Here is a 21,596-nt window from a genome sequence, read left to right as displayed (position 1 = left end):
GGGCGGTGTGGTTGATTGGTGCAGGTGTCCCTGAGATGTTCCCTAAAGTGCTCTGCTAGGAGACATCCAGTCTCCCCAATGTAGAGGAGACCGCATTGGGAGCAACAGATACAATAAATGATATTGGTGGATGTGCAGGTAAAACTTTGATGGATGTGGAATGCTCCTTTAGGGCCTTGGATGGAAGTGAGGGAGGAGGTATGGGCCCAGGTTTGCAATTCCTGCGGTGACAGGGGAAGGTGCCAGGACAGGAGGGTGGGTTGTTGGGGGGGGCGTGGACCTGATCAGGTAGACACGGAGGGAACGGTCTTTGCGGAAGGCGGAAAGGGGTGGGGACCGAAATATATCCCTGGTGGTGGGGTCCGTTTGGAGGTGGCAGAAATGTTGGCAGATGATTTGGTTTATGCAAAGGCTGGTAGGGTGGAAGGTGAGCACTTGTTGGAGGGGTGGGGTCTGATGGCTGAGCTGTGGGATGTGGATGAGATGCGTTGGAGGCCATCTTTAACCACATGGAAAGGGAAATTGCGGTGTCTAAAGAAGGAGGCCATCTGGTGTGTTCTGTGGTGGAACTGGTCCTCCTGGGAGCAGATATGGCGGAGGCGGAGGAATTGAGAATACGGGATGGCATTTTTGCAAGAGGTAGGGTGGGAAGAGGTGTAATCCAGGTAGCTGTGGGAGTCGGTGGGTTTGTAAAAACAAAAAAAAGTCGGTGACAAGTCAGTCGTCATTAATGGAGATAGGTCCACGAAGGGGAGGGAGGTGTCAGAGATGGTCCAGGTAAATTTCAGGTCAGGGTAGAATGTGTTGAAGTAGATGAATTGCTCAACTTCCTCGCTGGAGCACGAGGTGGCGCCAATGCAGTCATCAATGTAGCGGAGGAAGAGGTGGGGAGTGGTGCCGCTGTAACTATGGAAGATGGACTGTTCTACATAGCCAACAAAGAGACAGACATAGCTGGGACCCATACGGTCTTTAGTCTGGAGGAAGTGGGAGGATTCGAAGGAGAAATTGTTAAGGGTGAGGACCAGTTCGGCCAAACGAATGAGAGTGTCAGTGGAAGGATACAGTTGGGGAATCAGGAGAGGAAGAAATGGAGGGCTTGGAGGCCCTGGTCATGGCGGATGGAGGTGTAGAGGGATTGGATATCCATGGTGAAGATGAGGCGTTGGGGGCCGGGGAAACGGAAGTCTTGGAGGTGGTGAACGTATGTGGGGAGTGTTTGGATTAGGATGGAATAGGACAGTGTCAAGGTAGGTAGAGATGAGTTCAGTGGGGCAGGAGCATGCTGAGACGATGGGTCGGCCAGGGTGGTCGCCAAGGCTTCTGAGTACCTTCCAAACCTGTGATCTCTGCCACTTGGAATGACAAAGACAATGGATGCATCACCACTTGCAAGTTCCCATCCAAGTAATGGTTCAAGAAAGCAGCTCACCACCACTTTGTGAGAGCAATTAGGAAAGGGTAATGAAGTGTTACCTAGCCAGTGATGCACACACTCCATGCATGAGTGAAGAAAAATAAGTTCCTCATAAAGTATTGAAGTCGCACTCCCCTGAACCACCCTCACCATCACATGCTTTGCCGTAAAAGGCTAAAGATTTCCCAAATATGACCATTCCATCAAACTAATTAACAAAGGCTAATGTTATCTGAGGTGTCATGAGAACTGTTGCTGTAATGGGATAATTTTTATCCTACCTCTGAGTTTGAGTTCATATGCATATTATGCAGAATTTTAATCTTTGAATTAGTTTTCAGGATTACATTAATGTGTTACAAGAAAAGCAAATTTGTCGTCCTGCTAAGAGTTATTTAGTATTTAATTTTGTATAACTTCCATTTCCTATTATGCCTTGTGGAAGAAATGCTCCCAGATTTCACTAACTGATCTGACTCTAAAGATTATGTCCACTTTCTCTAGATATATTGTTCCTGAAAGGAAGCAGTTTTTTTTCTGTAGGTGTTTTATTGGGTTTGATTCCCTACTGTGTGGAAACAGGCTCTTCGGCGCAACAAGTCCACGCCGACCTTCTGAAGAGTAAGCCACCCTACTCTGACTAATACACCTAACACTATGGTGGTTTTTTCCCCTTCATTCTTTTTCCATCAGTACCCACAGCCCACCTCACCTCTCTCCTCTTCCCCCACCATTGTCATGTGATGTCTCGTACTTACCTGGTTTTGGACTTCATGATTTACAATCTGGTGTTTGCTTTTAGTTCCAGTCCTGGCCACTGGAGTTGCTGGAACTACAGTGATTGCAATCAATCACATTGGTGAGCAGCTCTCGGAGGTGTAATTTGAGTGGAAGTTCTGTATCTGGCCTGTTAACACTTCACAGAATTAAATGAGTGTGGCTGCTGAGATCAGGGGTGTATTCCCTGCTAACTCTCTTTGGATGGCAGGGTGGGAATTCCAACCATCTGGAAAATCCTATCCTTAACACAGGCAGTACAAATGGTATTCGTCACTAATAGGATGTTGCCATCAAGCTAGAAAGACGTTCTACCTATCTTAATTGTGGAATGAGTTTTAGCGCAGGTATGATGCCAGATGTGCAGACTGTATGTCACATAGACTTTTGGATTGTATTAAGTAAGATATCCCTTCAGCTGTTCACACCAAGTAAGGTACTGACTGTGCTCAAACATCGTGCACTTGCAAAACTCTCACCAGTGACCAACATTAGATGTGATTCCATGAATAGGCAACGTTTGTTGGATTGCCCTGAGCATGTGAAGAATTATGCTGTCAATCAACTTAAGATTCTCAGTTGATCTCTCATTGTGGTGAACTTGCGTAGACTGGAAGCTTCACATGGTATGTAATACTCAGGGTCTATTTCTTTCCAGATAGCCAGAACATGCATGTACAACATCTGATTTATTTCACCAAAATTGGAAACAGCCATTTGCTGATACATTCTCAGGACAATGCCTTGACCAATCAGAGTCTCACCTGGTTTAAACTTCAAGCACAAACTGGTAATTAACTATCGGTCATTATTAATTGGTGCATTATCCATGGAAACACCTCTGACTCCTCTTGCTAACCAATCAGTACTCTCCTGTCATACAGTAGGGCCGACTGTCTGCCCCTCTTCCGCGGTTATGTTAGAGCCCGGCTGTCCTTGGAGAAGGAGCACGCGGTGTTCACCAACACCCTGGAGTTGTTCAGGTGGGCACCGCAGGGAGTGGAGTGCATTATTTCCCCCTCCAACTCTATTTTGATTTAGTCCCTGCCCTCCCCTTCACTGTTTGATCACAGCATTGCCGTTTGTGAAGGGCACTGCTTGTCACTGGCCACTCGGGTGTTTCCTTTCTTTCTGGTGGTGGAAATCGAATAAAGATTTGTACACCTTGTGTCTCTCACTTTGTCTCACACCTGCACACACACAACATGGGTGCTGGGGAAAAAATGAGCACTACCGCAGTTAGGTGGTAGTGTGGAAAAAAAAGAGAAAAAAATAAATGAATGTCAGTTTGTCCTAAATTGGTGTTTTTATGAATTGTCCAAATAAGTGCAATACAAAAAGCATCTGCAGAACTTTTTTTTTCAGCAAGATCACTCTTAATTTCAGAACCAAGTCAGATGAGTTTTCTCAACTCAGCTGTCCAGCTGTCTTGCTTCTATGCTGTGGCAAAGCCACATATATACTTTCTGGATTATTCTGTTTTTCTGTCATTGGACTGTTGTCGCTAGGCAAGTATTTTTTGTTAATGTTGGAAAACCTATTGAAATGTATGTGAACAAAATTGATCTCCATTTTTTCTTTCACCACTTATAGAATAGAACACACAAACAGCCATAATATTCAATTGACATTGTTGGACTCTGCCTTTTTAAAAAGTAATTTATTTTTGTAGTTGTATGGACTCTTCTAACTCTATAAAGTGTGGAAAATATTTCAATAGAACTAAGATGTGTAATTATCAGGAAAGGTTGAAAAATGTATGGTTTTTCCCTCCTTGAAGTGATATTGATATGTAATACAAGCCTTCACAATTATGAAGAAGCCTGATTTTGAATTACTTTTTCCACTTATGTGAAGGGGGTAAAATATAGTCACTAGCAGATTAAATAAAAAAATGAAAAGAATCATTATTAATATTGTGATCAGAGTTGCTGAAACAGTTAATATTGGTTCGTTTAAGGTATATGTGAAAAGGATATAAGTTTTGTAAACAGGATTTGAATAGATGTGAAGATTAGCAGAAAACTTGTATAGACTCCTTGTTACCAGCGCAAGTTATTTGAATTAAATATAGGTTTCTTCGTAAGCAAGTCTGTTTGTAGTGACAATATTGATGACCCTTTGCTTTAATTCAGAACAAATTTGGTTATCTGAATTATAGATTGGTTTCTGCCTACATCTGCAGAGTGATTGCTGGTCTAGACTGTTTTTAATTGAAAACATCAACTTTAGATATGTACAAATGGCTAAACTAATTCTGGAACAGCATTTGTTTCTGCATGACACATGATTCTCAAAAATACTGCATTGTCATTACGATGCACTCATGAATTCTACATTTTGAAACAATACTGAGTGCTTTTCATTGTAATTGGAAACTAACACTCTTATTCCCTTCACCCTGATCTCAGTTTGCTTAAGCTAAAATTCCATGTTTGAAATCCAGGTTGTATCCTGGATGAAATATGTAGGATCTTGATTTATTGATTATTTTTTTTTTAGTTTCTGCAGTAAAGTAGTAAAATAGAGCCCCTGTGGTTACCCAATGGCAAGTGTCAATTTCCACCTTCAACTGGCCTATGAATTAGAATTCATTGTGTATTTGGGCATTTTCCTAGTATATTGTGGTTCTTGTACCTCATTAACTTTTAAATATCAATAGCTGATCCAATGCCACTTCGTTGATTTTTAAACTCTTCTAGTGACCGAGTTTCTGCCTCTATCACTGGCCTGGAGAGCATATGCTTTTATAGATAGGGTCAGATGCACAGTTTTCAGTTAACATCTCAGCTGTGCTTCCTGCCTCTGAGTGTAAATCTTCTACTCAACTTTTACCACTTTTTTTTTATAACTATTGATGTGCTTATAGAAGATTTAAAAAAAATTCTTTTATGTTAACTGCCTTTATTTTCATATATTCTAATTGCATCTCATATTTGTTTTCTTAACACCCTGCTGTCTTCAACTTGATTCTCAATTGTCTCCATTACCTGAAGCCTGTCATAAGCACATTTTTCCTTTCTTTACCTAAGTTTCTATTTGCTTTGTCATCTCTGGAGCTCTAGATTTATTTGTCCTACCTTTTCCTTTGATGGGAATATACCTTGATTTTGAGGGAGTACACCTACTGACTGTAATTGTACAGCACCTTGAATATAGTTTTTTTAAAAGAAATTTGTTTTATCTGAGAAGTGGCAGATGGAGTTTAATTCGGATAAATGTGAGGTGTTGCATTTTGGGAAAGTAAATCTTAGCAGAACTTATACATGTAATGGTAAGGTCCTACGGAGTGTTGCTGAACAAAGCGACCTTGGAGTGCAGGTTCATAGCTCCTTGAAAGTGGAGTCGCAGGTAGATAGGATAATGAAGAAGGCGTTTGGTATGCTTTCCTTTCTTGGTCAGAGTATTGAGTACAGGAGTTTGGAGGTCATGTTGCGGCTGTACAGGACATTGGTTAGGCCACTGTTGGAATATTGCGTGCAATTCTGGTCTCCTTCCTATCTGAAAGATGTTATGAAGCTTGAAAGGGTTCAGAAAAGATTTACAAGGATGTTGCCAGGGTTGGAGGATCTGAGCTATAGGGAGAGGCTGAGGGGTGACCTTATAGAGGTTTACAAAATTATGAGGGGCATGAAGAGGGTAAATAGGCAAAGTCTTTTTCCTGGGGTTGGGCAGTCCAGAACTAGAGGGCATAGGTTTAGGGTGAGAAAGGAAAGATATAAAAGACCTAAGGGGCAACTTTTTCACGCAGAGGTGGTATGTGTATGGAATGAGCTACCAGAGGAAGTGGTGGAGACTGGTACAATTGCAACATTTTAAAAGGCATTTGGATGGGTATATGAATAGGAAGGGTTTGGAGGGATATGGGCCGGGTGCTGGCAGGTGGGACTAGATTGGGTTGGGATATCTGGTTGGCATGGATGGGTTGGACCGAAGGGTCTGTTTCCATGCTGTACATCTCTATGACTCTATGGTGCACCCAACAAATCATCATGCAAACAATTGCTGCTTCAGAAAAACTTCTGACTTATTGGTGTCATTCTCAGAATGGATTGGGATGTATATTTAAATTTTGGCATATGGACAGCAAAAAAATTTGCAGTTTTTCTTTAAAACATGAGGCACCTTTTGTACATCTCCACAAAATTTTTTGATGTGAATACACAATATGCTGAAGATAACATTTTCTTTGCTTCATAATTTTTGCAAACCCCATTAATTCAAGCTTTGGGCTTCTCAGTGATTGGGCCTTGTCCTTGGGTACTTGTCTTAATTAGTCACTCCTCTCATTAGATCTGGATTCCTCAGTTTTGATGTTTTATGTTTATTTTGAAGCTAAAAGTTGCTTTTTCTAGCTAAATTATTGCCTGGCTCCCGCTGCAGCTTTCTTCCAAAATACCTTTCTTCTCCTTCTACCATACTCTGTTCTTGTTCCTTCCATCAACATGGTTAAATTATTATTGACCAAAACTGGGCCTCTCACATAAATGTGGCCAAAGAAGTAGTCAGAAGCTGGGAATTCAGCAGAGTGACTCTTAAACAACAGTCAACCATCTACATGCATTCTTACTTGAAAGACTGCAGTTCCTTCAACACTCAAAGCTCAGTACCATCCAGAACAAAACAGTCCACTGGATTACCACCTCAACCTACATCTAAACATTTGCTGTCTTCATCTGCGATGCAAAGTGACAGTATTATGTATCTTCTACAAGATGCATTGCAGCAACTTGGCACTGCTTTTTCAATAGCATTTACCAAACCCATGACATTTATCACCTCGAATGTTGAGGGTGATGAATGCATGGGAACATTAGTGTCTGCAAATTTACCTCCAAGTCATACACCATCCAGACTTGGAATTATATCACTATTCTTTTACTGCCACTTGATCAGATTTTTTAAGCTTTTTCCTAACAACACTACAGATGTACCTAAACTACTTGTATTGAAGTGTTTCAAGAAGTAACTGACTGGTATTTGCAAATTTGGGATGGACAGCAAATACTGGGCGAGCCAACGATGTTGACATCCTGTGAAAGAAGAAGTGTCTACTTTGTCTCCCTTCCACACACCTTCATTACTCTCATTTCTGTTCCTGAAAAGTACTTTTAATTGCCAAGTGTTGCTTTCCAGCTGCCACATGCCATTGTCATTTGTAACCTTTTTGAGAACTGTCTTTTATTCACCCTTGATCTTTGTAGGTCACATAATTTTCAGTTTTTTAGTTTGTGATGTAGCTTTTTGCCTCTTGCATCTTCCAAAGACCATAGAATGAGATTATAGACGGTGACTGCAGACCATCTTCAGCTGCTTCATCAATTACCTTCTCTCCATTTTAAAATAAGAAGTGGGGACATGCAATCATCAGTGAACAATATTCAACATCATTTGCAATTCCTGAGATACTGAAGTAGTCCATGTCCAAATGGAGTATAGCATGGATAAAATCCAAGTACAAGCTGACAAGTGGCAAAGAACATTTGTGCCACACATTCAGGTAATGACCATGTCCAACAAGAGAGAATCTAACATTCATACCTTGACGTTCAGTAGGGTTATAATGGCTGAATTCCCCCACTTTGAACATCTTGGGGGTGTTTCCCTTGAGGGGAAGTTGAATTGGACTAACAATATGAATAGTATGACTACAAAAGCAGGTCAGAGGCTAAGAATCCTGCAGTGAGGAACTCCCCTCCTGACTCCCCAAACCCTGCCCACTGTAGATATGTTGGAATACTCCTAACTTGGCTAGAAAAGCTTGATGCCATTGGAAGAAAGTAGCCCACTTCATTGGCGCCACATCCACAGACGTTCAGTCCTTCCACCAAAGAATCTCAATCGCAGCAGTATGTACCAACTACATGAAATTCACCAACGCTCTTTAGATATTGTCCCAAAACCCATGACTACTGCCATCTAAAAGGACAAGGATTGCAGATACATAGGAATGTCACCACCTTCAAGTTCCCTTCCAAGCCACACCCAATCCTGACTTGAAAGTAGACCATTCTTCCTTACTGTCTTTGAATCAAAACTTGTGGAATTTTCTGTCCAACAGTATTGAGGGTCTACCCATCCCAAATGGACTGTTGTGGTTCAAGAAGGCACTCACGACTACCCACTAGAGGAAAACCAAGGGAAGGAAATTAATGCTAGTTTTTTTGTTTAAAAGAAATGACAATACATAATTCAAATTTGTGCACTTATTACGACTGTGATAGTACAGTTTTCTGCATGAAAGTTTAGATGGGCTAACGGAATGGATCAAACAATGACATTGCAGTTAATGTAAGTAAATGTTGTACAGTTGGATCGGATCAGTACAGAATAACTTAGCTCATTCAACCACTTTAAATATCTTTTATAGTAAGGCAAAAAGGATCTAGGTACTGTTGTGCACTGATGGTTCCAAGTGTATTGATAGTGTAAGTGAAACTATAACCACAGTCAGCGATGCATTGGGAATAGAATCATTTAATACAAATCAAAAGACACCATTATTCATCATTACACAGATTCTTACTTGAACTGCATTTACAGTTCTGCATCCAGTTTTAGTCCTTGCCCATTCATGGATGGCACAGTGCTGTAAAGGTTCAAACAAAGCTATAGAATGATTTCTAGAGTTTTAAAAAAGACTGAAGTTTCCAACTCCACTGAACGATAAAGAGATCTTTTGAGATCATTCCAATGGCAGAGTGAAAAGGATGAGGCTCAAGGATTAAAATGTTAGATAACTAAGATATGAGTGACCATGTAAAACTAAAAGGTTGTGGAGACTTTTAAAGGTTAAGGAACTAATTGTCTTGAAGTTGATTTAAAGTTCTACTCTCCAAATTGTAAAAAAAAAGATATAACAGCTTTCTTATGAAGAATATGGAACCTATATCTATTCAGAAAGGATCCGTAGATATCTAAAAAGCTTTAATTGCTTCAAATAAAGATTTTTCAATTTGCGGAAAGAAACATAATCAGATACCCTAAATCTAAGGAAGCCAGTAGATTTTAGGAAAAATGTATTCATCTAGAGAATGGTAATATTTGGAAGTTGCTATCACTGGCAATAGTTAAGGTGAATAATATGCGATGCGTTTAAATGAAATCTAGAGAAACACAAGGAAGTAGAAGAATGTGGTGATTTCATGTGATTAAAAATGTTGGAAAGAAGCTAGTGTTAAGCATAAACATTTAGTTTGCTTAAATGGCTTGTTCTTATGTATAATCTAATTCTGAATGAGGTTTCTTCTGGAATTGAAGTTTTTGAGCAATTAAAGCTGCAGCATTATGAAGCCATAGAATAGTACTAGCACTGGTAAATGTGAACTCCAAAGGTATGCAAAGACCTTCATATGAAGAAATGGAAATGAAGAAAAAACTAAATTCTGAGTCAAGAAGACAAACGAGGAAGACATTCTTTTCTCAGAATCATTGGATTTTAGAATTCTCTTTAAAAGACAGCAGTATAAGATGTGTCATTGAATATATTCAAGGAGTTGGATAGATTTTTGATAAACAATGAAGTTGTTTGGAATTGTGAAACATAGGCAAATGGAGCTTAAGGGAACAGTCAATTCAATCAAAACTTAGAGTCAACTGTGTCATTTGCTATTAACTGAATGACCTATCTCTTGTATGTAGATTTTCACTGCAACCTCAGCTTGAGATCTTACTGCATATGATTCGGAACTCTTTCTCAAAGTATAACTTTTCCTTATAAATCCAGACTGGATGAGTATTTGTTTTTGTCTGTTCAACCTTTTGGTAGGAAAGATTTATTGCCAGTGTTTTTGAATACTAAGATCTCACTATTAGGGAGGGTATTCGTACTGATTAGATGAAAATGTGGTCTGCGTTCTTATGAAATTTAACTCGCACAATTTCTAATTTTTATTCATTCATGGGATGTGGGTGTCATTGGAAAATGTCTAGAAAAGTTCTATTCCATTAGGAAAAGCAGCCAAAACAAGGACCTGTTTTGTGCAGGGCTACTCAATTTAACTTACTGATTGGAATTTAACTTAGAATCCAGACTCCATGCTTATGTTTTTTTAATGTATTTGTTCATGTGCCCTAATTGATATTTGTACTTAAGCAGATAACTGAGCTGTTTCAGATCCAGTGGGCCAAATGGCCGCGTGCACTGTAACAATTTTGTGATTCTGTGACTCATTGAAGACACTAGTGTATCAACCACTGTAATTTTGAGGTAACAGTGAAGCTGGAATGCTCAACTGTTTATTGCATGACTGTAATATCAAAAGCAACTGCTGACAGTCATGTGAGGTGTTTAGCTTTTATACCACTATTGATAGCAATTTTTTACATTGTCTCCATTAGCAACTTGAGGACCAATATAAATGTTACAGTGAGGTATTATGTAACTTAATACAAATATGCCCATGTTAAAATCATAGTACACAAGCTAAAATATATGGCAAAGCCATAAGTGTCAGAAGCACTGATGAAAATGTATTCCATAAATTGTTGTCTGATGTTTTAGGAACATTTATGTGTTCTTCTTCATTTCATCTCTATTTCTCCTATTGAGCCTAGAAACTCTTTGCACTGCATAAAATGGACTTTTTTTAAAAATGTGAGGTATATATTTAATTCTGAATTTCCCCAATTCATATGTAGGTGATTCATATTCACATGATAATTTAGCAGCTTTCACATTTTGCTCCTTTTGTATTAAGTCCATGGGAGCCTCTATCAACAGCCTAATGACAGCAACGTGGACCTGCAGCTGTTCTGGTTACCCTTTAGCCTTTAACTGAAACAATATTGAAGTTCCTTAATCTATCATTTAAAATAAACTTCAACAGTTCTGCTTAAATCTATCCTGCATGCTTGAGGGGGATAACGAAACACCTTGCAGTAATTAATCAGAAAAGATAGTGACATTGTAGTGGTGGGATGCAAAACAAAATGTAAATGGCTGCATTGGTGACATGCTGGCTGTTCAGGCTGCAGCCGCAGTGTAAGCTGTCCACAAACATAAAACTGTTCTGTCGTAGAAATCCTGGGAAAGTTTTAGACTTTGGTCTAATACTTGAATCTTATATTTAGGATTTATTAAGAATTCCCTCTTTTAGAAGTCATCCTTACAGGGAAAAAGGCAAATGTATCCATGAGTGAAGAGTGTCTTTAATTTTGCTTACTCAAAACAGTGTCTTAGATTTACCACCAGATGTTAAGAATTTGTATTCTTCATGTTTCACTTATCATATTTCTCTCCAAAATAACTCTGTGCTCGTATCAAGAAGTTAAGCTGTAAGGAAAGATTTGCATAGATCAGAGGTTCTGGACTTTTTACTCTGAGGCTTTCCTCCCATAACACATTCATTCCACAACCCTGAAAATGGAAGAAAAGTTTACCATTTTACTGCATAAATGTTCTGTCAACACTGTTATCAGTCGTCATGTTATTGTTGTTGGTGCTGCTGCTATTCATTCGCTACAGAAAATACTGGGATGAATGTAAGGAATCATCTAAGTGAATTTTCATTGAGTTTCATGTTAGAGTTTCTCTCCATGAGGCCTAGCAAGTTTTCCTATGCTATCATCTCAAGCTCACCTCATTAAGTATGTACCACGTCCCCAATAGTGTCCCTCTTGTCCAATGCTAATTGGGTTGTCCCACTCTCCATAGGCAATAGCACTCATCACTACTAAGATATCACTAGCTTCATTTTAGAGCCCTAGCCGTGCACCCAGTCAAGTGGTGGTAGTCTCATATTGCCCTATACCATCTATGTAGTGGTGAAGCTACCACAAGCCAATGCTTCTCATGACACAAGTGGCACGGATGACACTTCCATAAACACATACCTGTACAGCTATACTCCAATTACTGTTTAAACATCAGGCCAAACAGATTCCCTGCCTTTAGCCACTTCTTACAATTAAATTGTTTGCTTAGCCAGCAATAATGTTTGCTTTGCCAGAAATGCTCACATCCTGCAAAAACATTAAGAAGAAAGCTTTGAATGCTATGAAGTCAAATACAACTTGATTGCAATATATAACCATCACTATCATTTGAGATTTTGCACAGTTGCAGAAGTTGTTTTTGTTCTGTGGATTACTTAACATTACTGAATCATAAATTGAGATTTTTTTTTAAATGGGACAATGAATTCTAATGTTGTGAATTTTGTTTGCACAGGTGAACATCATTCCAGTTATTGCAAAGGCAGACACTGTTGCCAAAAATGAGCTTCATAAATTTAAAATCAAAATAATGGGTGAACTGGTTAGCAATGGGGTACAGATCTATCAATTTCCAATAGATGATGAGACAGTAGCGAAAATTAATTCAACAATGAATGTAAGTATTTTAACACTAATTGCACTCTTCTATAAAGGTAGATTAATTAAAGTAAATCAACTATCTTAAAAAACTCAACTATCTGCATGTTTGAATTTAGAGTTGAAAGAGAAATTTTGGTTTTTTTAATAATGATGCAAAAATATGTACCCACATTCAGGACTGATTAAACTGAGTTAACTGTTTGAGTAAATTGTTTGTTAAATGGTAGCTCAAAGCTTTTATGCTACTGGCTAAAATGGAAGTTTTTTAAATCTTGAACTTTAGGGCCATCTACCATTTGCTGTAATTGGAAGTACAGAAGAAGTGAAAGTTGGGAACAAAATGGTTAAAGCTCGACAGTATCCATGGGGAGTTGTGCAAGGTAAAAAGAACAGACACAAAATTGCAGTGACTTTTATAGTACGTTTGGCTGGCACAACTTCAGAGAAAAGGAGGAAGCTGACTGCTTCACCAATTATTTAGACTAATATAATTGCATGATTTCTGCTGAGGTTTGATTTGGATGTTCTGAAGATTAGATGGGAAATGAAAGAGCAAATAAATGCAGATTAGAGAGCAGAGAACTTGTAAAAAGATTGATAAACTATCAGCCCTACGGACAAATTGTTTCGATTTAATAACAGTTAGAGACATAGTTATAAAGTGATCAAAGTTGGAAGTAAATATTTCAGGGATAGTAACATTTCTATAAGACTCTCAGAATGGAAAGGGAAGTGTAGTCCATGATGAGAAGAGATACACACGGATCGTGATATGGAATGATCTTGCCTAAAAAGGTGAGAAAGTAGAATCCATATGGATGGACATTACAACCACAAGGGGGACAAAACTGAGATAGGTGTGGTTAATAGGCAGCTGAAAATGTGGTCCTGGAAAAGCGCAGCAGGTCAGGCAGCATCCAAGGAACAGGAGAATCGACGTTTCGGGCATAAGACGAAGAAGGGCTTATGCCCGAAACGTTGATTCTCCTGTTCCTTGGATGCTGCCTGACCTGCTGCGCTTTCCCAGCAACACATTTTCAGCTCTGATCTCCAGCATCTGCAGCCCTCACTTTCTCCTCAAAGTGGTTAATAGGCACTCTCACCATAGTTATATCATTAGAAAAGGTATTAATCAGTAAATAATTTTGAGCTTATAACAAAAATGGTGAGGGATTTTTCAACTTGATATAGACTAACAGATGAAATTGGTCTGAGTAATCTTTAAGGCTATTTTGTACAATACTTTCACTTTTCTGAAAGAAAATGTGAAAAACTAATTGAGGATAGGCTTCTAGGAATCTTGTATATAATGAAGTGATCCTGTGCAGCAGGGAGAAAGGATAAGCATATTAAGTGTTTGTGTACCAGTTCCAATAAAAATTTTAAATCTAAACAAGACCAATTGCATGGGTGTTGGGGGAGAGATGGCTATGGTTTAGTGTTAATAGACTACAAAGTATCGTAAGAAATTCTGGGAAAGATTTCAAAACGTGCAGTAAACTATAGTCCAATAGTGCCAATTTAGCTGCAAATCTATTATGTTGCACTATATCTTTGTACATCACATAAACCATTAGGCCAAAAAAAAGGATAAATTCATTCTAATAATGCTTAAACAATTTATCTTATTGTTTGTACATCTGCCATCAAGGTGCTGGCTTTAACATGGAATGTGACAGTATAATACTGCCTCAACAATATTTCATCTAGACAATAGGTGCAGGAGTAGGCCATTCTGCCCTTCGAGCCTGCATCACCATTCAATATGATCATGGCTGATCAATAGTAATTGTCAATCATCAATTCTTTGTGCACACTTTTATTTTGTCTAAATTTATCTTAGTTGAAAATGAGAACCACAGTGACTTTGTGAAACTGCGGGAGATGCTTGTCTGTGTCAACATGGAAGACTTGAGAGAGCAGACGCACACTCGGCATTATGAGCTGTATCGTCGCTGCAAGTTAGAAGAGATGGGATTCAAAGATACAGATCCAAATAACAAGCCAGTCAGGTACTAGGCATATTCCTTTGCTCGAATATTCAGCTTTCAGCTTAAAAGGTGCAAATTTTACTGCCTCCCTTTTTTGTTAATTTTACACTGGTGATCCATCGTCACTGCCAAATCAGATGCAAGCCCTGCTCTACTCACTATCCAAATTTCCATAATTTTAAAGCTTTATTTACGTTTCCTTTTAAACTTTTCTAGTGAACGTAATGAGAATTTACATGTTTATAGTGCGTATGTATGTTCCAAAGTACTCCTCAGAAAAATGAGTTACATTTGAAATGTTGTTGTTACAATTGTAATGCAGGCAAATGTGTAAGCCAAACTGCGTGCAGTAATATCCCATAAAAAGCAATATAAGAAATTACCAATTAAAAGTTTTAATTCTCTTGAGTATGGAATGAACACTGGCCAGAATGTTAATGGGAAAATCCACTGCTGTTAAAGGAGAGGGGTTTAATTTATGTAGTGGTTTTCATGATTTCAGGACACCCCAAAGTGCTATATAGTCAATTAAACATTTAATATAGTAAATATGCTTTAGACATATGGAAATATGACTGCCAGTAGCTTCCTGGGCACTTTGAGACTCGGCTGCTTGCTTGTTGCACATTTGTTATTTTTGCAACGTAAACTGTTGCCAAATGATGCATGTGTGAAATTGGCATGACACACTGCCACACAATAAGGTGTACACCTCCTTTTAAGTAGGATTGCTGAGCAGCAAGGCAAGCTGTCTGGTTTTGTAACTGAGCTAAGTGGCACAGCAAGGGCAGGGAAGGCAAGGCAGGGACGTTGCAAGCATTCAGTAAGACCATAAGATATAGGAACAGAATTAGGCCATTTGCCCCATTTGAAACTGCACTACCATTTGATTGTGGCTGATACGTTTCTCAACTTCATTCTCCTGCTTTCTCCATAACCCTTGTTCCCCTTAGCAATGAAAGCCTATTTATCTCTGTGTTAGAGACTTGATGACTTGGCCTCCACAACATTCTGTGGTAAGTACTTCCACAGGTTCAGCCATCCTCTGGCTGAAGAAATTACTCCTCATTTCAGTTTTAGAAGGTCGTTCCTTCACTCTGAGGCTGTGCCCTCCGGTCTTGGATTCTCCTAGTTGAAGCATGTTCTCCATGTTCACTCTGTCCAGGCCATTCAATATTTCGTAAGTTTCAATGAAAAGCCCCCTCATCCTTTTAACTTCCGTCAAGTATAAAAGTCCTCAACCACTCCTCATATCATAAGTTCCTATAAGCTCACATGGCATCCCCAGGATCATTCACTAAATCTCCTCTGAACCCCCTCCAAGGCTCCTATCAGGTCCTTTTTTCTTTTATAGTTCCTTACATCTGACCAGGCATATTGTATGCCTTCCAACCCTATATCATTTCTCACTATTGATTTAATTTCACTTCTTGCTAACAGTGTCGACCCCAACCACTCTGCCCATCTGCATGTCCTTTTGATAGGATGCCCATCCTTTAGATATTTAGTTTCCACCCCTAATCTGCTTGCAGCTACATCTCTAATGCTCACAGCATCATAGTTGCCAATTCTCAATCTGTGCTACAAGTTCATTTACTTTATTTCCTATACTGTGCACATTAAGTGCAACATCCTCAGTCCTGTGTTGATTGGCTCCCTTCCCATAGTTGTACCCTTATCTGCTGTCCTTGAATTTAGATTCCTGATCCTTTCCATACTCTCTATCCTATTACTCATTCTGGAAATGTTAGTAACCACTCCTGAGCCCTCCCACCCCCTTTTAAACTCTGTTGAAATCTTTGTGACTACTCAATTTTGCCTTTTGCTGTAATCCTGCTACAGCATGGAGATTGATTGAGATAGAGCCCATCCCAATGGTACAGTTCCTTCCTGTTGCGGTACTGTTGCCAGTGCCTACGTAATGGAACCCTTCTTTCCTGCACCACTCATTTAGCCACCTATTTATGAAGTGAACCAACTATAAGTGAGCAAACAAGCAGCTCTGAGATGCAGCTTGGTCTAATCCTGTCCCAGCGCACAAAATGTCCTTGCACCTGATTGTTGTGAGCTGCATGAGTGTTTTGCAGATAGATTGGAGGGGTGCTGTGTGAGGGATTGACAAATATCTGGTGCCAATGCCTGTGGTTAAGGGGTGGCTTTGGCTGGTGCCCATTGATCATGCTATAAGATAATCTTTGGTACTGAGCATCATTGAGGCTGGTTGTAGCTAGCATAGAGCTGAAGTTGCTGGGTATCCACTGAGTTTTATGTAGTAAATTCTCGATGTCTCGCCTCTTTATTGTGCGAGCTAAGATAGAAAGCTGAATGTTAATGTCGTGGGGAAAAGCACCAGTCTGAGTCAGAGTCGGGGTTCAATGACAGAGTTTATTGCACAAGGAAATACTGGAGCTCCAGAGAGAGAGAGACCCCAACAGCATAGAGGTCAGCTGAGAGTCCTTCTCAACCTGGAGCACATGTCGAGAATTTTTTATACATCTTGTGATACAATAGGTCAGTGATGAGATTATTGTCTTTGTACATGGTTTGTTTATAGTAAACGTTGCAGAATCATTGATCGTTTAGATACAGTCATGTCTATCCTGAAACTGACGATGTCAGTTTCAATGTCTGCATGGAATTCCATTGCTGTAGTAATAGGTGCTAATTGCTCTTCCTGAGAAGGACCATTACTGCAGCCCTGGCCATTAACATTAACATTTCATATTTAATCTGTATCAAGTTGTTAGCATTTCTATAAGAGGTGCTGGTTGGACCCAGACACTTCGGAGAGAAGTGTTTGTTATTCGTGTATCTCTCCCCCACCCACCTTAAACTAATCAAGTGCATTGTGCTGGCATTCTGGTGGTCTCAGGCAGTGTCTGTACCTGCTCTGCTGTTTCTCTCCACGTTGTGATCCGGCGGCCATCTTATGTGTCAAGTTGGCCAGCTTATGGCTCAGCGGTCATCTTGTGTGTCAATGTGCCTAGTGTCACCCTGCCCTCTGCCATCTCCCTCTTCCTTAATGAGGTGAGTTGTGGCGTTAATAAGCATTTAACCATCTATAATTCCATCTTTAATTGGCAAGTGGCTCTGTCTACTGAGGAACTCCCATTGCTGCTTGATAAATGCATGAAAAATGCATTGAATTACTCCTGATTATATATGCCTCCCCAGACCTTTCATCTGATTCTGCCACAAATCTCACCATTGTCCATGTTGCTGAAACCCCTATAGAATGTTGTTTTTAAAACATTTTTGTGTACCATGTCCTGGAGAAGAATATCGATCTACTGCTGTGCTAGCTTTTAAAAACTTGTCAGCTACCAGAAGAAAATCGATGGCAGAAAAATGTTATTGTTTGGTGTACCAACTGTAGAAATAATGTTAGCCTTTTTATGAAAAGTGTACTGTTGATAAAGTTTTCACATTTCCAAATACTTCATTCGTCCTCTAGATGTACATAGATCCCTGAAATATGAATAAATAATTTTACTAACATCAACACTTTTATATTAAGGTTATAAGTTTGACATCTGTGTCCAGGGTTTTTTGAAACAATTAGTTAATACTTTCTTCCAGCCTTCAAGAAACGTATGAAGCTAAGAGGAATGAATTTCTTGGTGAACTTCAGAGGAAGGAAGAGGAAATGAGGCAAATGTTTGTGATGAGAGTTAAAGAAAAAGAGTCTCAGTTAAAGGAGGCAGAGAGAGAGGTACTGAAGTAATTGATTGCTATAACATGTAAGCTTACACAAACTCTCATTCCACCTTATGCACAATAACAGTGTAATATCCAAGTAATGAAGGCAGTAGTTTAAGTAAATTTAATAATGATTAGTTAGCAAAAGGGGCTTGACAAGCATTATGTGAAGTCTTAGTTATTTCTGAAAATCTTTCTTTTGTTTTCCTCTTTATGGAATTGGTTGTGTTGGAACAGATTATTCATCCAGAAAAACTTAGTACCAACTTTTATATATTTCTATTTATCAAATTAGACCACAATATTCTGGCTATAGAAACATTGCCAACCCCTGTAACCTCTTTTGAGAAGGCCATGAACTCTTCACCTCCAAATGAAGACCATCTGACTTGGACACATATGACTGCTGTTTGATGCTGAGAAACAATCTTGGAATTGTTGTGAGACCGTTTTGACAAGGACTGTAATAATTAGTTGGGAATTAGGAAACCAAGTAAGGATGTGGAGAATGTACCTGGTATAGATGCACCATGATATGCCACATTCAAGAAATATTGATGGTAAAAAATACTGCACACAAAGTTTAAACACTGCCAGAAAGTTGATTTAAACAGACTTTGTTTTAAGTCATTGCCTACCTTTTATTACTATGCTAATAAAGTTAAGCATTATGCTGTTGTATTTTGTAAAGTGTTATGGTACTTTGTTAAGCAACAACATTGTGTTACTTCCCTGATTTAGGTATTTGCAAGACAAATATACTGGTACTTCCTTCAGTGTTCACCTTTCATATTGGTACAACTTTTGTAGGCGTTCAGTCAGAATGTTGCTGGAAATCCATTTACAAGTGAATCTAATTTTCTGCTAACGTTAGCAGCCAGTTGGGTGAACCCAGGAAAATTCTTAGCAAAAGAAACCCCATTGCTAATTTTTAAATTTAGTTTTTAAAAAATTATTCCTAACCGAGAAAGATAGCTTGGATTTAGATTGACAAGCAACATCGTCTTAATGTTTTCTATCTGATATTTGCACTGAAGGCAATGCAACTTGTGGGTTTAAAGGAAGTTAATACAAATAATAAAGAATCAATTTGCATTTTTAATTTTACGTAACTGAGAAATGAAGATGTGTTTGCTAAAATCTTAAGGAAAGAAAACTAACCATTTAAGGTACAATATCACTGCAGAATGAACTAATTTAAACAAATTTAAAGGAGACAGGGTAACTATCTACTCATGCAATTAAAAGGAAGTCTAGGATTGTAATGCACACCCTGCAAACAATGTATTTGTGTATTGCCTGTGGTTTTTAACTTTATAAGCAAGACACTGTACTAAGAAAAGCTTTGCAGATTTGATACCATCTTATGAAGCTTGAATTTAATAACATTTTTTAAAAATCACATTGGCAGTTGCAAGATAAGTTTGAAAACTTAAAGAAAATGCACCAGGAAGAGAGAAAGAAACTGGATGAAAAGAAAAGTGTCTTGGATGAAGAGATGAGTGTATTCAATAAAAGAAAGGCTGCAACTGAACTGCTTCAAGGTCAGGCATTTCAGACTGCACCACAAATGAACCTCAAGAAAGACAAGGATCGCAAAAAGTAAGTACAGTTTTGATGTAAAATCAGAATTTTTAAACATATCATTGGTCCTTCAAGATTACCATTCAATAAGATCATGCAATTTTACATTTGGAGAACATGGACATTCGGCCCATGTACCAGCTCCCAAAAGAGCTACCTTGCTAGTCCCACTCTCTGGTGTTGATCACTTTCAAATATATATCCAGCTGTCCTGTGGAATCTACTTCCTTCACTCTCTTAGACAGCACAATCCGAATCCTAAATACTGTCTGAATAAAGAAGTTTCTCCTCAACTTGTTCCTAGCTCTTTTGCTGACAATCTTGAATTTGTGACCCTTAGTTGTGGTCTAACTCCACCTTTCCAACTAATATCATAACACTTGAGTTCATTGTCTTATTCAAGACAGAGTAAGGCAAAATTTTCATAAATTCAATGACCCAGCCTCCCATGCCTTACTTGAGAAAATAATCCACAGACTAGTGACCTCTGAAATTAAAATTTGTCCTCAGCTCTGTCAAAAATTGAAAAGTCCTGGCCCCTAGTTTTAGCCTCACCCTGTTAAGTCTCTTCAGTATCTTGTATATTTCATTAAAATCACTTCTCATTCTACTAAACTGCCAGTGGATATTGGCACAGTCTGTCCAGCATTTCTTCATAAGATAAGACTTTCATTCCAAGAATGAGTCATGCAAAATCTTCTGTGAATTGCTTCTTACACAAATACATCAATTTTTAAATAAGTAGACCATATTGTACCCGAGAATGCAACTTTAAAAAAAAGGTTTTGTGATTTACACATGAAAGAAATGAAACTATCACTGTATTCTAACATATGAAAGGCTTAACAGACAATCAATTTTTCAATGTATAATTTCAGTTACATCACACTGCAAATTTTTGCTATAAATTCTGTGTTACGATCGATCCCTCCACTATCACCTGATGAAGGAGCGTCGCTCCGAAAGCTAGTGTGCTTCCAATTAAACCTGTTGGACTATAACCTGGTGTTGTGTGATTTTTAATATTGTACATAGTGTTGCATAACTGGTCTTACTAAAGTCCCACAAGTAAAACTTTCCAACCCCTTGTAATGAATCACAATGTTCTTTTTTGCCTTTCCAATCAATTTGTATACCTGCAGCTTTGCAATTTGTATAGCAGGACATCCCTATCTTACGTATCAGAGTTGCACATTTTCTCTTCCTTTAAACAGTAGACTGCTTTTTCTAGTGATAGTCATACAACACGGAAACAGACCCTCTGATCAACTCGTCTATGCTGAACTCGTCCCATTTGCCTGTATTTGTATCATATCCCTCTCAAACATTTCCAATCCACATACCTGTCCAAATGATTTTTAAATGTAATATAGCTCACCTCTGTCACTTCCTCAGGCAGCTCTTCCATACATGCATCACCCTCTGTGAAAATACTGCCCGACAGGTTTCCTTTATAACTGTCCCCTCTCACCTTAAAACCTATACCTTCTAGCTTTGTTCTGCTTGGGAATAAGACCTTGACTATTCACCTTATCTATACCTCTCACTATTTTATAAACTTCTATAAGGTCACCCCTTAGCCTCTAATGCTCCAGGGGAAGAAGTTCCAACCTCTCCTTATAATTCAAACCTTCCAAGTGTCAATAACATCCTTGTAAATCTTTTTTTGCACCCTTTCCAATTCAATAACATCCTTCCTATTGCAAGGCAATCAGAATTGTACATCATACTCCAAATGTTGCCTTACCAATGTCTTGTACAGCCATAACATGACATCCCAATTCTTGTACTCAGTGCTCTGACTGATGAAG

At 38.8% G+C, this 21,596-nt stretch overlaps 1 protein-coding gene across 4 annotated transcripts in view; it reads left to right on the top strand.

Annotated features, from left to right (window-relative positions):
- Positions 1-21,596, top strand: part of sept10 (septin 10) — a 94,626-nt gene that overhangs the window by 58,735 nt on the left and 14,295 nt on the right. For all 4 annotated transcript variants that reach the window (XR_006311914.1, XR_006311912.1, XR_006311913.1 and 1 more), the window contains 5 exons: positions 12,366-12,527; positions 12,795-12,891; positions 14,355-14,523; positions 18,082-18,214; positions 19,613-19,803. Coding sequence is in view for 1 of the 4 variants with exons in the window: in XM_043691786.1 (XP_043547721.1) it covers positions 12,366-12,527; positions 12,795-12,891; positions 14,355-14,523; positions 18,082-18,214; positions 19,613-19,803 (752 nt within the window). In the remaining 3 variants the exon portion in view is untranslated. The remainder of the gene's footprint in view (positions 1-12,365; positions 12,528-12,794; positions 12,892-14,354; positions 14,524-18,081; positions 18,215-19,612; positions 19,804-21,596) is intronic.

This window comes from Chiloscyllium plagiosum, chromosome 6, assembly GCF_004010195.1.
Source record: "Chiloscyllium plagiosum isolate BGI_BamShark_2017 chromosome 6, ASM401019v2, whole genome shotgun sequence".
In the NCBI taxonomy this organism is placed as follows: Eukaryota; Metazoa; Chordata; class Chondrichthyes; order Orectolobiformes; family Hemiscylliidae; genus Chiloscyllium; species Chiloscyllium plagiosum.
Note: the sequence above shows the minus strand (reverse complement) of the source record. Positions and strands in the feature narration are given on the sequence as shown.